Source organism: Calliphora vicina, chromosome 1, assembly GCF_958450345.1.
Source record: "Calliphora vicina chromosome 1, idCalVici1.1, whole genome shotgun sequence".
In the NCBI taxonomy this organism is placed as follows: domain Eukaryota; kingdom Metazoa; phylum Arthropoda; class Insecta; order Diptera; family Calliphoridae; genus Calliphora; species Calliphora vicina.
Window position 1 is genome coordinate 17,377,513 of NC_088780.1, and position 20,386 is coordinate 17,397,898.

A 20,386-nucleotide genomic window follows, 5' to 3' on the forward strand; every position below is an offset into this window, starting at 1 on the left:
TGTTCTATGACTTCCCAAGTTTGTTTTTAAAAAGTTACTAATTCCTTTTATTCTTTTTTCAAATTTGTTTTACTTCTCCAGGCCAATCTTGAGTGTGCTCTGCGTGAATTTAAACGTGAGAAAATTCTCAAACAGAATGCTCGCTTAAGTCTTGCAAACGCCGTCTACGATAATCCCAGTTTACCGCGGCGAAAGATCTTGCTAAGTGTGGGCAGCAATAACTATCGCCCGCCTTTGGAGAGATCCAAATCGGCACCCAAATTAATGGCCATAGAAGAGGCTATTGGGGAGGAGGGTGAGGAAGTCGAAGAAACCAATGAACCTGAAATGAAACCATGCTGTCAAAAGGACTCTCTTTATCCGGCCATGACTTTAGGCAGAAGACGTTGTCGCCGCGGCCATTCTATACGTAGAACGGGTAAATTAAGACCTGTCAGTTGTGGCTCCTCGGACAGTCCCTGTTGTGGCAAACTACAACAGCAGCAGTCTTTAATTGAAACCAAAGATTTAAAAGAACCAGAGAAGGCGAAAAAACAGGGAGACACCAATTATGGCTCCGATGATTCGGATGATTTTGAGAAGATATTAAAACACAATGATTACGATACCAATGCTTCCCTGACCAATGAATTGTTGCCCTATTTCGAGAGACAGCTAAACAAAAACATCAGCAATAGCTGCGGCAGCCTGAGTGACCTTAAAGATGAGGAAAGCGGAGTACATGAAGAGGAACCTTTAAGTTTATTGCCCTGCATAAACAATGATCCCAATGCTGATCCTCTCAATGATTTCAATCCCAATCATTTGATTGAAAATCCCGAAGAAGATCCAGAACAAATGGTTACCCTGAGACGGGCCGGCGTAAGCAGTGATGGTGAAGATGATTTTTTGGGTGAAGAAGAGGATGATATGTATTTCCGACAGGCGGCTATTTTAACTATGTTGCATCGCCATTCTATGCGTAAAATGGCCAATCTTTCTTTAAGCAGTGATGAGGGCAGCAGTAGCTTGGAAACCAACTCCAGTGGTGTAATGGAACATCGTTATAAACATCAGTTACAGTCTTCTATATCTTCTGAAGCCTCCTCGGCTTCTTCCACACCCCAACATGCGGCTAACAAGCGTATTAGCGCCGACAGTGCCGATGAGGGTTCCATTTCAAGCGGTTGTGAAACTGCCAGCACGGTCACCAATAATCAAGATGATTTGTCTTTAAAATACAGACAAACCCTACAACAATACCACAATGAAGCGGAACACGATTTAGAGCAGCCCTCTTCTTTGGACTCGCCATCCTTAACCACTGACGAAATCTTTGAACGTTTACAAAATCGCAATAACAGTGATGCAGCCACTACTTTCAGCAGTTCCAGTTCTATAACGCTCAAAATGAGCTCTTCCCCCACTAACTCTCTAAGTGGCCTTAATTTACCGGAGGATAGTCCCAAGCTATCACCCTCTAACAGCACCATATCAATCAATAATAGCCAGCGACCCAGACGTTCGAGACGGCAGCGTGATGTCAAGCTAGACTCGGATTCAGAGTGCAGCGATGAATCGGGTTATGTGGAGTATCAGGAGAGAGAGAAGTGTACGAATAATAAGTTAGAACAACCAAAGCCTCAATTACCTACAAAGCCTCAAATACCACCAAAACCTATGCCCCGAAGATTTATCAATATACACAATAATACAACAGCAACAATACCCACAACAACAACGGTTTAGGGTGATGTTTCCAACGGCAGTAGAAAAAAAATATTGTTGAACTTTTGTTTGGCAAAAACAAATTATAAAGATGTTAAAGAGTACCCGGGAAAATGTTTTAGAACGAACTACTTTAGATTCTTTAATGACAGCTTTACTTCTGGAACCAGTTCTGTGGAACGCTATTGTGGTTCTACGCATATATTCCAAAACCTTTCTCGTGACAGTTTCAAACAAAAATCACTTACGGAAGAACTAGTTCTTGAACTGTTTCTAAGAATGTGTGTCTGCCTGCTAGTTCAGAGGCTGACAATTTCAAACAAAAATCATGGATTAAAGAACTGGTTCCAGCTAGCTCCGCAATACATCTTTAGAATCAGGTTCTGGAGATGACAATTTCAAACAAAAATCATTGATCCCAACGCCAAACAATAACGAGTACTGGCTATATATTAGTTGTGGAACTAATATCATTTTTCCTGGGTAGTAACTTTTTTAAATTCAAAATTATGTGATTTTTATATTAAATTTTCAAGGTTATAAAACCTTACAATTTCTCAAATCTTTTACAATCTATTACAATTCATTTTGCATAAACTTTTTAGCTTGTTATTCTTTAGAAATGTTGTCATAAATACGATTTTATTTAGGGGAAAACCAACAAATATTTGTTTTATCTTTTTTTTAATCAAAAATCTGTCTTTATGTGCTTTATTTTCATTATTAATTTTGAAAGCCTTTTTATGAGTAGTGCCTTAATTAAATTTGTTTAAAGAAAATATTTTAATTAATCTTAATTTTACACTTACAACAAACAATTTTATTTTACATATATTTATACAAATATTTTATTTTATTATTAAAAATTTTGTAATTATTAAGTAATTTGTATGTTTTGTTGGTTTTTGTTTGTTTTATTATTTTTATAATAGTAGATTTAAATACAATTTATACGCCTTTAAGTTAATTCTTAATAATTGTTTATAATTATGTATATTTAACTGATTTTATTGCATCCCCATTATCATTATCATCATGATTTTTATTATTATTGTTCTTTACATTTCTTTTCAACTACATAATTAATTCATCTTCTTTTTTAGCACAAAATAATAATAAAAATATTTATCATAACTTCTACCTATGATTCTATAAATAATGAATGTTTATTTTATCTTGTTCTTTGCATTGTTTTATTGTAAATGAATTTATTATCTTGTATCTCTATTATATTATTATTATTGCTATTATTATTATTATATTTTTTATATAAGTTTTATTGCATAGAATTTTTATTGAAAATGATATAATTTTTAAAAAATTTAATGAATAAAGAATAAATAAAAAAAGGAAACAAGTTTGTTGGATTATTTTTATATAAAGTGAGGCTATATAGTGATGAGAGGTTTATAAAAGAACTAGTCCATTAGGAATTTATGTACTTTTTACTGTACAACATGATTGAGTATAAAAAAGTTATTTCTATAACCTTCTATAGGAGTGATAAAATCTGGTTGGTGAAATTTGAGGTTATAAAATAAATTGTCTGTCAAATGATGAAGTGTCAAGAATTGAACTGTCATCCTTAGACATTTATTTAGTACAAACTTGGGAAATTTAAACCATGACGACTTTAGGCAGAGGACGTTGTTGCCGGGGCCATTCAATAGATAGAATTGGCAAATTAAGCCTTAAAAGTTGTGTCTAGGATAGTCAGTGAATGTTGTGGAAAACTACAGAAACAACAGACTTTAAATGAAGCCAAAGACTGAAATCAACCACAAAAAGCAAAGAAATAGTTAGACACGAATTATGATTCAGAAGATTTTTACAAGATTTTCAAACACAATCAGCCCGATTATGAATAAAAAATTCCGCGGGAGTTTGTTACCCGGGAGTTTTTTTCCCATTGAATTTGAATAGGAAAAATGAGAAAAGGGGAAAAACTCCCGGGGAATTTTTATTCATAATTGGGCTGAATGATTACAATACCAATGCTTTCTTGGCCTAGACTTGCCACCTTTTGAAATTTCCAAAACGGGACAGCACTAAATGATCTGGGAAAAATTCAAATAAATTCGTTTATAATTATTGTCCTATATTATTTATTAAAGTCAACAATCTAGACTTTAAAAAAACATAAACGTAAATAAAATAGGAATAGTTAATATTATAGGAATATGTTTATTTGTTTGTGACTTATAGCAGAATAAACCACTGGACCGATGGTCTTGAAATTTGTTATGTATGTTCCCCTATATCTGGATGGACCAATAGGCTATTTTAAAAATTCAAGTGTTCGTCGCACTTCCCATACAAAGTAAATAGTTATTATGGAATATCTGATGAACTATAACTGTGAAAGCCGCAAAACTTCGCAGAATTTACTTCGGTATAATTGTGCTAAAAATGGGCGTGACACATACAAAATAAATAGTTATTTTTGAATATCTGGAGAACTATAACTGTGAAAGTCTTACAACTTTATACGAGCCAATTTCTTATCTGTGTATGAAGTCTTACCATAAATGGGACTGATCGGAATAGGGGGTGTGGCACCCTATTTATCGAATAGTGGAAGTCTTAAAATTTTTCCCTAATATCACCCTTACTATTCTACATAGTTTGGGTGAATATGGTATTGTGTTAGTGGGCGTGGGCGTGGCACCTCTCATACAAAGTAAATACATAATTTCGAATATCTGGAGTACTATAATTGTAATGTATTTAAACTAAGTATGAATCAAATTCTAATTATTGTACGGAGTTTAGCTAAAAATGGTCTGGATCGGAACAGTGGGTGTGGCACTTTCCATACAAAGTACATAGTCAATTTTAAATATCTGGATAATTAAGACTGCGAGATTTTCAAACTTTGTCTGAAAATTTATTTTTTATAATTTTATCTAATTTGTTTCAAAAAATTGTTTATAAAATCTTTCACATGTTTTTTATTTTACTACGATAAACTTTAATAAAGTTTAATTATTTCAGTCCATAATTTTGAATTTATATTTTTAATCAATTTTATCAGCTTTTATTAAATCTTTATTTGAAGTAATAAATTCAACAAATTTAGCACATCTTAGCTCTGAAATTGGAATGGACCAACAACTCAGCTTTAACTAAAGGTACAAGCATCCTAGAACGATTATCGTGCCATTTATGTTTCATGAATGTATACTGTAAACATTATCTTCTTCTTTATTTATATAATTCTTCTGTACGTCTGTTAGTTACTGAACTCTAATTTAATATATAATTGAATGAGTTTTTTCGGAACTCATAGCACTAAAGGTTTATAAAACAGATTTTGTATAAAAATTTTATTTTATAAAGCTTTTATAAATTTAAAATATGAATATGGAGTAAGAATATGTTGTTAAATAGTGATTTTTTGAGAAAATACTATATTTCTGAAATTAAAGCATCCTTGTCTATTGGTATTTCCAATTTTTGATTTCTTTATATTTTTTGTGGTAATTGTGGTAAATCAGCATGTGGCAGCCTGATTGACCTTAAAAATGAGGAGAGCGGGGTACATGAAGATTAACCTTTAAGTTTATTGCCCTGAATAAACAATTTTCAAATGTAAGCAAATTTAAGGTTATACAGTAAATTGTCTGTCAAATGAGAAAATGTCAACAATAGAGCTGTCATCCTTAGGTATTTATTTAGTGCAAACTTGGAAAATTTTAACCATGGAACGCTAAACTCGTAAACAACAAATTTTTATTGTGAAAACTTACTATAGCAAAATGGTGAAAATTGTGACTTTAGAACATCGACTAATGTTGACATCATTTATCTTCGGTCAAACAATTCAGTTGTTACATGCCACGTTCTTGTTCTGGGGCCATTTGAAAGACCGGGTTTAAGTGATTAAACTTATGATCCGAAAGATCATCAGTTTTTTCACTTAAACCTCGTACATTTCGATTTCCCTCCAGTCATCTGTAGCGTAGACACTCGAATCTCTGCTCCTCCCCCACGTCAACTACCAGCAGCTCATCACCAGTCTCAGGGCTTAAACCAGATGCCTTCTGTCCTGTCGAAGGCTATACGAAGTGATGGATAATGAATTAGCTTAGTGGCCGGTAGTCGTCCATGGAGTTTAAAGACAAATGCTGACAACCCCGTAGAATTAAACAAGAAGGGCCTCAGAGTGGTGACGTGTGGCGAAAAAGTCTACGGCAGCACTCTTCATCACTTGGACGAAGGAGGTGAAACTCAACTTAGTCATCGTAGTCGATGACATACAGATTCTGACAGTAAACCATGTGAAAATTTAGTGAATACATTTTTAGAGATTTTTTATCTACACAGTACAGCATCATGCATTAATTATGAAATATGAACTGGATCTTATAACTTAGGATATATTCGCATTTGAAAATTAAATATTCAAAATTTTTACACCCTACTCCAGTTTTTTGATAACAAAAAAAAAATTAAAAAACAAAAAAAAATTTTTAAAATTAAAAAAAAAAAAAAATTAAAATAACTCGAAAACTTTTTTTACAAAAAATTAAAAAAACAACTTTGGAAAAATAATAAATTTTGTTTACCTAAAAATATTTAAAATTTGTATTTTGAAGTATAATTTGGTGAAGGGTATATAAGAGTCGGCACAGCCGAATATAGCTCTCTTACTTGTTTTCTTTTCAAGTTATCGCAAAGAATTTCTAAGAGGATGTATAACTAGAGTGTCCAAACTAGAGTATAACTAGAGTGTCCAAAAAACCGGCAAATTTGAAAAACCCATTTTCCGGTTTAACCGGAAAATGTCTTTTGAAAAAACCGGATAAGCTGTTTCGGCTTTTGTCTTCAAAAAAACCGGTTGAGCGGTTTATTGTTATTTAATGGAAATTTAGAATTTTTGAATGTTGTCAAATATAAAATATTTAAAAATTGTATCATAGTTTTTCATAAATATGTTCAATCATATCAGCCCAATTATGAATAAAAATTCCCCGGGAGTTTTCTCCTTTTCCCCATTTTTCCTATTTTTTTATTCATAATTGGGCTGAATTTCAATCTGAAAAATTTTTATCTTTGCAAAAACTAAATAAAAAACATTTATTGTAAAATTTTTTTAAAAAAAAGTATTCAATGAATTTTATAATTGTCAAAAGTTATATATATTTTTGAAAAATATACAAAATCCTTTATCAATTAATATACAACAAGTCTACCTTATGATTTTTTAGAAAATCTTTCGAAATATGCTTTATCAAATGGCAGTTTACCCGAAATCAGCAGAGTATAAAACGTACCTACGGCTAAATTAGTAGAGGCATTGAACTAATCGTTTTTAATACTTCTAAATAGGGGTTAAAGTTTGAATAATGTCTTAAAGTACAAACATTTTCTCCAAAATCAAATTTTCAAAGTTTAACTTAACTTCTACAATATTTCAAACCCGTTTACTTTAGATTAAAGTCATTGAGCTATTGCAAAAAAAACAGCATTAATTATTTTATTTAACACTTCGTAACGCCGTTTTACGTTCTGCCAAATATTTTTAACATTGCAAAACACCCTCCAAATAAATTAAACAAACAACCAGTTAAATTAAACAATTTTTGTTAATAGATAAAAAAAAACAATAATTAACACAATCAATACAACTTTTTGGAAATTGAAATAAAATCCAGTTAAAGTTCTTAACAAAAGTAGTTAAACTAGGGTTAACTTAATCTTACACCTTAAAATATGTATGATCGCTAACACAAATCAAGAACTTAAAATGTTTGTTTTTGAAAACTTGACCAAATTCCCAGGCAAATACTTATTGCAAACAGACAGCAAGCACCTGACAGCAAAGACAACTTAAATTTAGCCAGACAACAATTTTTAAATTGACCCACTTTTTTTTAAAAAAACCATTAAAAAAGGTAATTTTTTACGAGTGCATACTAACTTTACTCGTAAAAAAAATAAAATAAAACATATTGCTTAAACGAGATTTGTCTTAAATAATTTTTTTTTGTTTATTTTTGTGTTAACAATTACAAAAAGAAAACTTCAAAAAAAAGAGAACTGGATTTTAACTTAAATTGCGTTGTGTTTTTTTGCAAAAAAAAACAGTCAGATTGTAAGAGATGTTATTGACACACTGCATCGTGGAAGGAAATAGTGCCCCTTTTTTGTAACAAACCACAAACTGTACCGCGGAAATCACGTAACGAGCGGTCCTGTAATTGTTGATCGAAAACCTGTAAGAAAAGGGGAAAAACATGAATTAAATTCAATATAAATAAATAAATAAATCCTCATTATCATTTTAATGATTAAATTGAATTGTATAATAGTGGAATACTTACGCCATCGTATATTATGGTGGGCACAAAACTTATGCCATATGAGTGAGTTGTGCGTTCAGCTTCCAATTGCAGCAAAGTTCCCAATTCGGTATTCATGCAAGTGTCAATGTCACTTGAGAGGCCAACCGATTCAGCGCACTGAATAAAAACGGTAAATCGTTAGTTAGTAAGTCAGAATAATTGAGAAAATAATACATACAACTCTGTTGCAGAGTTTTTAAATAAATAAGCTGGCTTTTGTTTTAATTATTTTTGAAGATATTTTGCGAATAGAGGCAAATCTCAGTATATATAAGGGGAAATCGACTTTCCTTCCTCTTCTTATACGATTAACCGGTTCAAACTTTCTATAATTGAAGTGTTTTAAGGTATAAATGGTAAATCGAAGAGACAAGAACATAACATCAAGAAGAGTTGTCCACACGAGACCAATTCATGTGCGAACAAGAAACTGTTCACTATGTGAACAAATTGTTGGATGGTCATCTCCAGAGAAGAATAATATAAATACGATTTTGCCAAGGATGGTTATCGACAAACGGATTTTTTAAAAAGTTGGTTTTCTATAAACTCTAGAGTGCACTATGGCAGAATTTCCAAATGTTCGACAAAAATTCGATTTTCCAACATCATATCGTCGTTTTTCAAAATATACTTTCAATAAAATAATTGTTTGAATATGGATTCTATTACTCGAGGTGTGTATTTTTAACTGTTGTAAAGATATTTCGTAGATGTTTGTATTTAGAACTTATTTTGATGTTTTTACTGGGTCATCTTTTTTGTGAAATTGTGAATAGTGTTATTGTCTTTTGTGGAGTAGAACTCCCGTGGATAACAATCTTTAATGGAGTTTCCTATATGTAGTTGTTCATGGGAGACTAAGGTTTAATGCCATGTTAAATTTGTTTGCAAATAATTGCAAACTGACGACTTAATGGTACTTTTGCAAAAGGTAAATTCATATGGAAGCCCCACGAAGAAACTGACACGACTTTCATAATTTTGTTTAAAGTGTATAGAAATGTATCTATCAAATTATAAAGGGGGAGTTTTAGAGAGCAAGCATTAATTTTTATCGAAAATTCCCCTTATGTGAGGCCCAATACAAAAAAGGGGGCGTGGACCGCCCATTTTTACTCAAATGGAATATTTAGACAGCGAAGACAAATTTGGTGAGGCTAGCAAGTCTGGAAATAGTTTTTACCGCTACTTTGTGTTTTTCGGCCATTATGGAGTGGTCTGAAATGTACGTTGCTGCCAACGTCAACCTAATCAGCATCATCATCTTATTCCAAATTTCCATGCTTCTCACCACAATCACAATAACAACCGCAGCACCTACAACATCTGCAGCAACAACCACTATCCACTCCCTATGGTTCAACTGGAAAGATTTCAAAGATAACCCGATTCATGCGACAACACAACGTCGTAAAAGAAAGAGAGAGACAAAACTTATCAATAATTCCTGTCTACAAAATTGGAACGGATACTACTTTCTCTAAAAAAATCCGCAATAAAATCTTGTAAGAATCGCATTCCTCATACAAAACACTGTGAAGAGTAGAGCTTTTTATCTTGATCATGACACTAGAGAAATTGGAGAAAACCGAGTATAATGAAAACAATCCGCCAGTATGCAACTGTCTTACAGCCTATCGTCCCGACATTAGCACTTTGTTGAATGGAATTACCCGTTTGGTCCTTTAGCTCGCACCATCTGCTTCATCACTCAAGCCTTAAAATTAAGACCAGAGATGACCACAAAGCAGACGTAGCTTGGCACGCTGGCCAGATTACTTGAATAACTGTACCTTTAGTTCAGGAGTTCAGGCTGTCCCCAACCCCACGTAGAAGAAGGATAATGGGATCGTTATTAATTTACTCTTTATTAAGGATCCCGAAAGAGACAAGGCAAAAAGAAGAAGTGTTCGCAAACAGCGAAATCTTCCGGTCTCGGACAGACCACAACTTTATACAACATATGTAAGTAATAAATGCTGCCAATGCTATAAACATTGGGTTTTTAATCTATCAGCCTGGAAAATTGCTCGATTGATGCCGTTGCTGAAGCATGAGAAAATCGCAAGTGAGAAGCAATCGTATAGGTCGATCTCTGCTTCTTCCCCAGCTGACTTGTCAACTACTAGCCGCTCAGCATGGACTCTGCAAGATGCACAGCACCACCCCAATTACCTCAGGGCTTAACCAGCAGAGGCCTTCCGATCGGACAATTCCAGTAGCACTTGACCTGTCGAAGACTAAACGAAGAGGTGGATAGTGAATTAGCTTAGTGGCCGGTAATCGTCCATGGAGTTTAAAGACAAGTTCTGAAAATCCCGTAGAATTAAACAACGAGTTCCTCAGGGTAGTGTCGTGTCGCGAAGGATGTCTTCGTCAACACTCCTCATCTCTTGGGCGATGGAAGTAAAACTCAACTTAGTCATCGCAGTCAACCAAGTGAGAATGAATAATTTTTGATAGTCAGTTGACTCCTGTCAAAATTTTCACAAGCTGCGTCATTTAATGTGTGTTTGACAGCCATTGATAGCAGACTACCTCGTGAGGAGAAATTGTAAAACATCACTCAAATAAAGGCTAAGCTTGATAAATACTATGGGAAATCTGCACCATCAATTTAAATGGTTAAAAAGTGGTTTACTGAATTTTGCTGTGGCCGTATAAGCACGAAAGATGCTGAGCGTTCTGGACGCCCAGTTGAGTACTCCACACCCGAAACAATTGAACAAATTCAATATAATATATTATGATGTTGGCCGATAGGAGATTGAAAGTGCGAGACATTTTTGGAAGCCATAGGCATCTCTTATGGTTCAATGGTTACAATTTTGAATGATTAATTGGGTATGAGAAAGCTTTCCTCAAGATGGCTGACGCGTTTGCTCACAATCGGGTGCACACAAGTGCAATTTCCATGGCAAAAATCCATGAATTAGGTTACAAATTACTCCCTCATCCGCCCTATTCTCCGGATTTAGCCCTGATTGACTATTTATTGTTTCCAAACCTGAAGAAATATCTCGGCAGAAAGAGATTTGAAATCATCTCCCAAAAACTACTTAGACCCCTTTCACACTAGGCAATTTAGTTGCGCAAGTCTCTTGTAATGTCGGGTTAAGAAGAAGAAAATTTTCCATGCTGTTTTGTTGTTGGGCAAGAGACTTGCGCAACTAAATTGCCTAGTGTGAAAGGGGTGTTATTTTGATGACCTCGACAAATCTTATTTTTTGAAAGGGATAAAAAAAAATTGTAGAAACGCATAAGCACAAAATATACAGAGGCGTCAAATTTGACAGTTCAAAAACACTAAAATCAGCTTTTTTTGAAATTGTTTCGATAGAAAGAGAAAACTAATTTGCGGTTTAATACAGATAGTGCGTTAAAACAAACAACTATATAAATAAGTACAAAACCAAACCAGTTGAAATTGTTTTGAGCGAAAGAGACAAATATATTTTTTTTGCCGTGTCGCCTCTGTATACTTTGTGGCATAAGTGCATAGAGCTCAAAGGAGACTACGTTTAAAAATAAATTAATTTTTTATCCAAAAAACTGTGTTTCATTCAAAAACGCACGGACTTTTTGGCCGACTTCATAAACGCAGTAATGTAAAGCAATTACAAGGCAATGTTTTGTAAAGAATCATAAATAAAAACAGTTCCCAAATTTGAGAGATGCTGCGCATGGACAAGCATTGCCATACAATAATGAACTTGCGACATTGCCAAAACAAAATCTATTGCGTTTATGAACACTATACATGGCAGTGTTGCTTTGCAAAATGCATTTATGAAGTCAGCCATCCTCATACCGAAAAAGATAAAATTTTCAACACTTAAAAATTCTAACTTGAAAAAGTACCAAAAATATTTCTTTATTGATCTAGAAAGAAGAGGGTTCCAGGGCTATTAATTTTAATTTCAAATTTCCAAAAAGTACCAGACATCATCTGTCTGCTCATTTTATTATTAAAGACAAGCACATTTAAAAGGTACAAAAGGATCGAATTTTCAAAAACTTCATTCTTTTTGTAATCCATTACCTGAATTTGAAGTTTCTAGCTTTAACTGTTTAGGCTGGACGATGATGAATCAGTCACTTTACTCTTTTATACTTATATATACTACCACTTCGCTGCCCCTGTCGTAGTAAAATAAAATTTGTGAAAGGATTTTATAAAAAAATAAATTAATTACAACAGACACAATTTTTCAACAAGATCGGTCAAGAACTCTAAGTTATGGCCAAAATGTCAAATTTTGACCAAATATATTTTTTTCTCATCCATGTAACTTATTACCTATTGTTCTTAGCAAAATGTGTCCCAAATAGCGATAGCTCTTTCTTCAATCTTTCGAAAAAAATATAAAAAAAAAAAAATGTTTAATATTTTTTTTCCGAAATTAAAAACTTTGTTGACTTTTTTCCGAAATGGGTCCTATTTTTTATTTTTTTTGCTCAACAGAAAGCTCTGATTTTTTCCTTGAAGACACATTTAGTCGCTTAGTGGGATGTAACTCAATACATACAATTTTTTAATTTTTTTTGCAAAATCGAAATTTTTTTCCAATATGGGCTCTTTTTTATAATTTTTTTTTTCAAAAGAAAGCTTAGGTCTTTTCCTTTAAGACCTATTTGGTCACATAGTGGGATGCGAGTGGGATATCTATCAAAATAAATATTTTGTAATGCAAAACATAAAATTTTTTATTTTTTGCAAAATCGATTTTTTTTTTCAATATGGGCTCTTTTTTTAAACATTTTTTTTTTTTCTCAAAGGAAAGCTTAGGTCTTTTCCTTTAAGAACTATTTTGTCCCTTAGTGGGATGTGAGTCGGATATCTATCAAAAAAAATGTTTTGTAACTCAAGACATACAATTAATTATTGCCTTTTTTTGCAAATTCGATTTTTTTTTTCAAAATGGTCCCTTGTTTTATTTTTTTCCAAAAAGAAAGATTAGTTGATTTCCTTTAAGTCCTATTTGGTCGCTTAGTTGGATGCGAGTGGAATAAATATCAAAATAAATGTTTTGTAACTGAAGATATACAATTTTTGATTTTTTTTTTGGCAAAATCAAAAACTTTTTTGACTTTTTTTCCAATATGGGCCCTTTTTCCAAATGCCCCTTTTTCCAATATGCCCCTTTTTGCTCAAAAGAATACTTAGGTCCATTCCTTTAAGATAATTTTGGTCCCTTAGTGGGATGCGAGTGGATTATATATCAAAATAAATGTTTTGTATCTCAAAATACTTGGTGCGATCGGAATACATCGATTTCAAAAGTTGGTTCACTTGATGTCAAATCCCCCATATGGATTTAAACAATCATAAAAGGCTTTTAAAAATAAGGGAATAAACAAAGTACTTAATCCAAAAAACCTAAACCAGAGGCTCGTTTCGTAACGTTGTGAGTAATTTTCGATATAAGATAATTATGAGAGAAGTCTACTTACAAATTGAATATTAGAATTATCGGGTATGGTCATTTGGCAAACGGCAAATTTAACTTGACTCAATTGATCTTTGGTTTGTTGCAAAACACACGATTGCTGGCGATTGCCAAAGCACTCACGAGGACCATGTTGGCAAAAGAATTGGGCGCCATTGTTTTTGGACTAAAAAAAAGAAAAAAAAATAAAGTTAATAGGGAGCAATTTTGTATAAAAATAGGATTTTTTTAAAATTACTTATTTATTAACAAAAAAAAAACTTACCTGAGATTTACCAAATGGCACTAACGATATGTCAATATAGTCCTTTAATTCATCATAGCTGGGACCCAACTGACGGCCCATAAAACGTACACTATCCGGGCATAAAGATTCATATAAAACTAAAACTTTTAACTGTTTTAGCAGTGTTTTCAAAGAAAAAGAGAAATTTATTTATATAAAAAAGATTGTTATTATTAAAATAAATAAGAATTGCTTACCTTTTCCACTGGGTTTTGGCCATTACAAATAACAACTGCAAATAAGGCTAAAATTAAGGCCAACAAAGAAATTGTTTGTTTAAACATATTTTTTTTTTTGTATTATTATTTTAATTTTCAATTAAAGTTTATTTTTAATGAACTGCTTCTTTGTTGTTTAACTTAGTAACGATGGCTTCAGAATAATTTAAAAATAACAAACTATTTTAAAATTAACAACTCTTTAACTTTAGCTTTTATTTTAAGTTGATGTGTTTTAATTTTGAAGCTTCCTCAATTTTTCCGTGTTAAAAACACAATTTATTGTTTAATATTGAATTTATTTCTTGAAATGTATTTCAATTTTGTTTGTTATTGGTTTTATTTTATTGTGATTGTGATTGTTTATGCACGATTTAAGTTTCTGTGTTAACGTTCGCTTAGTTCAATCCGCTTATCCATACACTCTACTTTATAAATGGACTGAAATGACTCAACTGAACTGTTAACGCTCACCAAGTATATGGTCAGATTAAAAATTGTATTTAAATTTAAATATTTTGGAGACCATTGGATGATTTCTTTTTTTGTTGACTGTTGAGAACTGTGTGTGTTTTTGTTGTAGAAGTCAACTTAAGTTTGTCGCAGCGGCCGTAGTCGTTACGATTTTTGAGCTTGTTACCTTTATTGAATGCGAAATCGATGACTGTGACTGAGTGTAGACAGAAATACGAGTATTAACATGGTTGATGATGAATATGTTACAATATATACTTGGAAAGATATTCAATTTTAGTGGGTCTTTTAACAAGATGTGTTATTTCCCCACGTCTTGACGAGCCATCGTTTTGTTTGCTCTAGAAGAGAACATTGCCAGACTTATTGACATAAATTTATTCATGTTCGTGTGAGTGCGGAAAACGTGTCGATTTCTTTGTAATTTTTTATGTTTGAAGATGACATTTTATGGCAGACATGGTTGTGCCAACAAATGTTCTGATCCCCCCTCTTTGAAAGCCATTAATTTCCTCTACTGTCTCCAACTCCTCTACATCCCCACACGCCCTGCAAAAATCATGTGTGCTATTATTTCAATAGAGAATGTGTGCTATTAACCCAATTAGTCTTTTGGTTGCCTGTGCATCCAGTTTTGGCCAAAAGACCTTGTTAACTTGACAATCCGTCCTACTATTCCAGGATTGGTTGGTGGAGTCACGGAATCTTTCAAATATTATCCTGTAGTAGTGACAAATAGGAGGTCTTACTCGCCTTTCTCTAGTACCATGGTCCAGATCTGAGCCATGTCAGTTCGTTTGCTACCTCATTTCCCTGCATGCTACAGTGCCCTCGTACCCAACACAATCTGATTGAGTAGTGTAACAATAACATAATAAGAGCTCTCCTGCAATCTTCCACTAAGCTGGAATTTATTAAATGACATTTCAAAGCCTTAAGTGCCGCCTATAAATTGTCACTACTGATCCCTATGTGATGTGTGCTTTTATCAACTCCGTGGCTTTTCAGATTGCCTTCTGATCTCTGCCTGGAAGGAGAGTCTATTTGACTGTTTAATAATGTGTTCGACCATATAAACCCCGGCCCCTGTAACCAAGTCCATCTTGGATCCATTAGTGAAAACTGCACCCCCTTCGAACCCCTGTTATAGCTAGACAAGCACACCTTTGATCTTTGTTAAATATAATCCTATAAATACGCTTCCTCATTGTCTTCCAAAACACTGTTCATCTATAAGTAATAATAGGCCTAAAAACAGATATGTAGATTCAATTTACCATACTTGGTCGCAAACCTCAATTCTTGCCAATGGAGTTCCTGCATGTATTGTAGGCATTAAGGCCCTTCTTTTATCTCTCCTGAGTATCTTTTTCCATGATAATTTGCTATAAAGAAAATTGAAACTCTCCTCTCTGTCTTTGATGGGCTTACACCCAACCCGTTAGTTTTTGTCCAGGGCGATTGTTCGTTATATTTCTGAATTTCAAATAAAATAAAAACAAGTTTCATCTGATCGCTATAGAAATTCACACTCATCCAAATTCGTTACATCTAAAATGGGGCATATTTTTATCCACAATATCCAATAAAAGATTTCGTTCGTATTCTAAGCGAAATAAATTTGATTTTGGTTTCCCTAACTTCATATTTATGTGAAGGAATCAGTCACAGATTATTACAGATATGCAACAAATGACAGTTGTCAAAAAAGTTTTCAACGAGGTTGAAATATATTTGTCCCTCTTTTCAAACCACAACCATTTTGACATTTTCTTTTGTTATTTATCTATTGAAACCAGCTGATTCATATCTGTATTCATTACGGTATTATGGATTGATAACTTTTGCCATTGACTTCACTTAAATACCGAAATTCCTAAAACGTGGATTTTATAAAAAAGCCGCAATGCTGTTATTTACTGTGTGATATCTAATTAAAATTTAGTGTTTTTAAACTAAATATCTATAGGGCCTTTCAAAATTGTATAATTTGTCTGTCTTATCTTTTCCACTAGTCTTATTAATGGCTTCTATATACACAAATCCCAGTAATTCTCTAATTTCATAGTTTTTAAAATTTTGTTTAACAAATTCTAAAGATTTAAGAATATATCTTCAGCAATTTATTAAGGATACATACGAGAACAAAATCTAAATAGAATTAGCTCAATACCTCTTATAATTTTGAGCTAACTACGATTTGACTTTTAAGATTTCGGGAAAAACCTAATTACTGCTAACAGTTTGGTCAATATGCCACTATTTTGTACTGTTGTTTAGATATAACGAAAAAACATTCACATTATTATTACTTAATCCATAGAAAATATATATTGAAGATTGTACTGAAATTGGGCATTAACATTAGCTGGCTTCGCCGGGATCAAAAGTAAAATTTTTCAATGTCTTGCTCTAAAAAAATTCCTTTACAGAAATGCAATAATGATTATTTTTAATTTATTAAATTTAAAATACAAAAGTTAATCTGCCGAAATTACTCTCTTTTTAATCCACCTCGTAATAGTTATGTTTCCATTTAACATTGATGTGGGCATTAACACTCATACCCATGTAGAAATTTAAGTACCAACTAAATTCCATCAAGAGAGAAAGAGAAACAAAGCAATTGCATACGTATAATAATGAATAATTTTTCAAGTATTTTTCAAGCTTTATTTAGTTGAATTGGCTCTAAGCCGGTTTATCAGTTGTTGACTTTTCATTTCATTATGCCTCTTCTACTTTTATTTGTTTATGTTTCGAAATAACCGTATTTTATTGTTTTGATTCAATGCAATGTTTACACGAAAAAGAGAAACGTTATGGAAAAGGAACACTTTGGTAAATGAAATGATAGGAAATAAAACTTCAATAAATATAACAGTAATAAATGATAAAATGATGTGTATGTTAAATATAGAAGAATTAAGTTTATTTTAAAACATGTTTTAATACATTTCCAACTTTATTGTGTACAAACATCAACAGTGAATCAAATATGCTGTCATATTTGTGTGATATATTTTTATTTTTTTGCTGATAAGAAGAAAAACGAGTTTCATGTGGTAATAAAATTTTCTATAATTAATATAAATGAACAGCTGTTTCTATTTTCTAATAATATAGAAACACATTCGTGACAATGTTAAACCATTTTTTAATTTAAAAATCAAAACACTAAAAGAAATACAAATATTCAATTAAAAAATCAGCAGTTTCAAAATTTTTAAACAAAATTTCGTCAGACAGGTAATGCAAAACTCATCATTTGGGAGGAAGACCTCGTAAAACTACTCCAAGACGAGATAATTTAATAGCAAGACAAGGAATTACCAGAAATGACATCCCGGTAGATAATCATTAATACACAATTGGAAATTAGTTCTCCAATTGTTAGCCGCAAGGCAAATGAGGCTGGTCTTGGTTGATATAGCCCCGTAAAAAGTCTCTTCTATCAATGATACCAAACACAGCTCTAGGGTTGCAACCGTGTGATTACAATCCAATAAAGTGCATGTTTTTAAGTGGCCTGTTCAATCGCCAGATCTTATTCCCATAGAAAACCCATGTGAAATTGTTTTTTCGAATTGTAATTTAATTTTTTTTTTAAATTTGAAATTTTTTTTTTTTAAATTTGAAAAAAATTTTATTTTAAATTTGAAAAAAAAAATTGTTTGTTTTTTAAATTTTTTTTTTGGTGAAAAAAAATTCGGGTTAAAAAATATTTTTCCTATTTTGACCCATTGTAGGTCCAACTTACTATGGTCGTTGCAAAGGTCTTTGAAATATCTATCATTAGTAATCCATACTCTATATATTAATGTCTTAGTAATCCAGATATAGATAAAAAATTGGACAAAGATCTATGTTGTCCTGGTTTTTTTCCTTATATCTCGCACATTTGTGGGCCGATTTTGCTGATTTTAAATAGGAAACTTCTCGAAAGCATGTCTGACAGAATTATTGAAGACTTGGATCTTGAAGATATCTGGTGTCTTCAGAAACAGACGGACATGGCTTAATCGACTCCGCTATCTATAAGGATCCAGAATATATATACTTTATAGGGTCGGAAAGTTATATTGTGGAAATTACAAACTGAATGACAAACTTATATATACCCTTCTGACGAAAGTGAAGGGTATGAATAAGGCCTTAAAAGAATACAAATTTCATAAGAATTTTTTCGGGATTTTGACCTATTTAACCCGGCAATTCCCAGTGTCACCTACAGGTGACAAAGATTAACGGTAGTTTTAAACATAGAAACAGATATCACTGATAAATATTGATATTATTTATGTACAGACAAGATCCTGTTTTATATCTGATTTTATTTTGGCAACGCTAGAATTTTATTAACTAGGGGATTTTTAAAAATCTTTAAGCAGTGTTTTTGATTTTAACATACTGGTGTGTGTCTTATGATAAATAAGTTGTTATAAAAATGCCAAACGGTTAAGTATCACAATAATTTATTTTAATAAATACTGTTAGATATTCAGGCTAACAATATCAGCAAGTATTTTTAGAAAATTATTTTTTCTCTGCCCAGTGTCACCTATTGGTGACCCCGCTATAAAATCGGAACTAGCTATATTTTTTTTTATTTTAAACATATTTATAGTGTAAACTAGACGTATTTTTACTATTTTTTATAAAAACAAATTGTTTCTCCTTTTGGCGAGGGTATGGGAATTGCCGGGTTAATAAATATTTGAAAAGTTTCCATTGTATTTTCAACAACTGTATGTTAATGAAGTTCAAAGTCTAATATAAAAAATTAAGGAGGTTGTACCACATATTTTAACATAACTTTAGAACCATTTGTCCGATTTTGTTTAAAAAATTATCAAAAAATTCTAAATCAAATTATTTCTAAGATTTACTTACATTATTTTTTGAACTGTTCTATAGTTATGGAGATATGTAGAAAGTTTTGGCGAACAAAATTTCTTGCTAAATTTAATTTTTTTTTTCAAATTCTTAAAATTTTTTTCATCAAATCTTTCTGAATATATTCTAAACTCTTGAGCAGATTAAAATATAAGGTTTATATAACATGAAGGCAGTTTGGATTACGAATTTTTAATACTAGGACTAAGATCCAATTCAATTTATAGGCAAACAATTTTTAAAGTTATCAATAGTTTATAATAAAAAATTTCCATATGAAATTTGTATGGAAATGAATATGGGGAAAATTATGATTTTTTTTAATTTAGCAAATCTCTAAAACGATTTAATATAAAGTCTATAATTGACTTAATAAAAAAATTATTGGATTCTCTTGCAAACATTACTGACCCAAATTTAAAACATCACTATTTTATAAAAATTTTAAATTTTATTAAAAAAAAACACTTAAAACAAAATCACAATTATTAATCAATGTATTAAAAATCTTTAATTAAACAATTTCGCTGGGAAACGGCTTTTAAACACGACACTTTTTTATTATTACAAACAACTTAATTTGAATCAGATAAAATGTCATGTAATCAAATTGAAATAATATTTTGTTTTATTTTCAGATAAATAACAAATAAATAACAGTAAACAAATTGAAGCAATAACTGAAATTATTTAAAAATTTGACTTCAACACTACAAATAACAAATAAGATCACTTACTTTGAAACCTTAGAGAAAAATTCCAGTTCCTAATTTAAAATTTCCTGCAAATAAAAATAAATTTGAAAATGAATAGTTAAATATTACACAATAACGAACGTTTATAAATAATACAAAACAGTTTTTTATTAACTAATTACTAACCTAATCGAACAAATAAACAGATATTACCTTAAACCAATAATCTCCTTATTTATAATCTATATATTTGTAGTATTACGCTGGTTTTACGTTAAAAAATTTTAAATTGTAACGGTTTTTTAGTCTT

At 31.8% G+C, this 20,386-nt stretch overlaps 2 protein-coding genes across 2 annotated transcripts in view; one reads left to right on the plus strand and one right to left on the minus strand.

The window, feature by feature from the left end:
• LOC135949607 (uncharacterized) overlaps positions 1-2,382 on the plus strand; it is a 123,451-nt gene extending 121,069 nt beyond the window's left edge. Inside the window, exon 7 of the mRNA XM_065499204.1 lies at positions 82-2,382. Within this exon, the coding sequence (XP_065355276.1) occupies positions 82-1,728 (1,647 nt within the window). The 3' untranslated portion in view covers positions 1,729-2,382. The remainder of the gene's footprint in view (positions 1-81) is intronic.
• A 5,293-nt stretch (positions 2,383-7,675) lies between these two features.
• Positions 7,676-14,265, minus strand: LOC135948649 (GILT-like protein 1). Its single transcript, XM_065498021.1, has 5 exons — positions 13,991-14,265; positions 13,773-13,904; positions 13,512-13,673; positions 8,034-8,171; positions 7,676-7,925 (listed from the first exon to the last, which is right to left on the minus strand). Exons 1-5 carry the CDS (start codon positions 14,075-14,077, stop codon positions 7,815-7,817), a joined length of 630 nt encoding a protein of 209 aa, XP_065354093.1. The 5' UTR covers positions 14,078-14,265; the 3' UTR covers positions 7,676-7,814.
• Between the last annotated feature and the right edge of the window lie 6,121 nt (positions 14,266-20,386).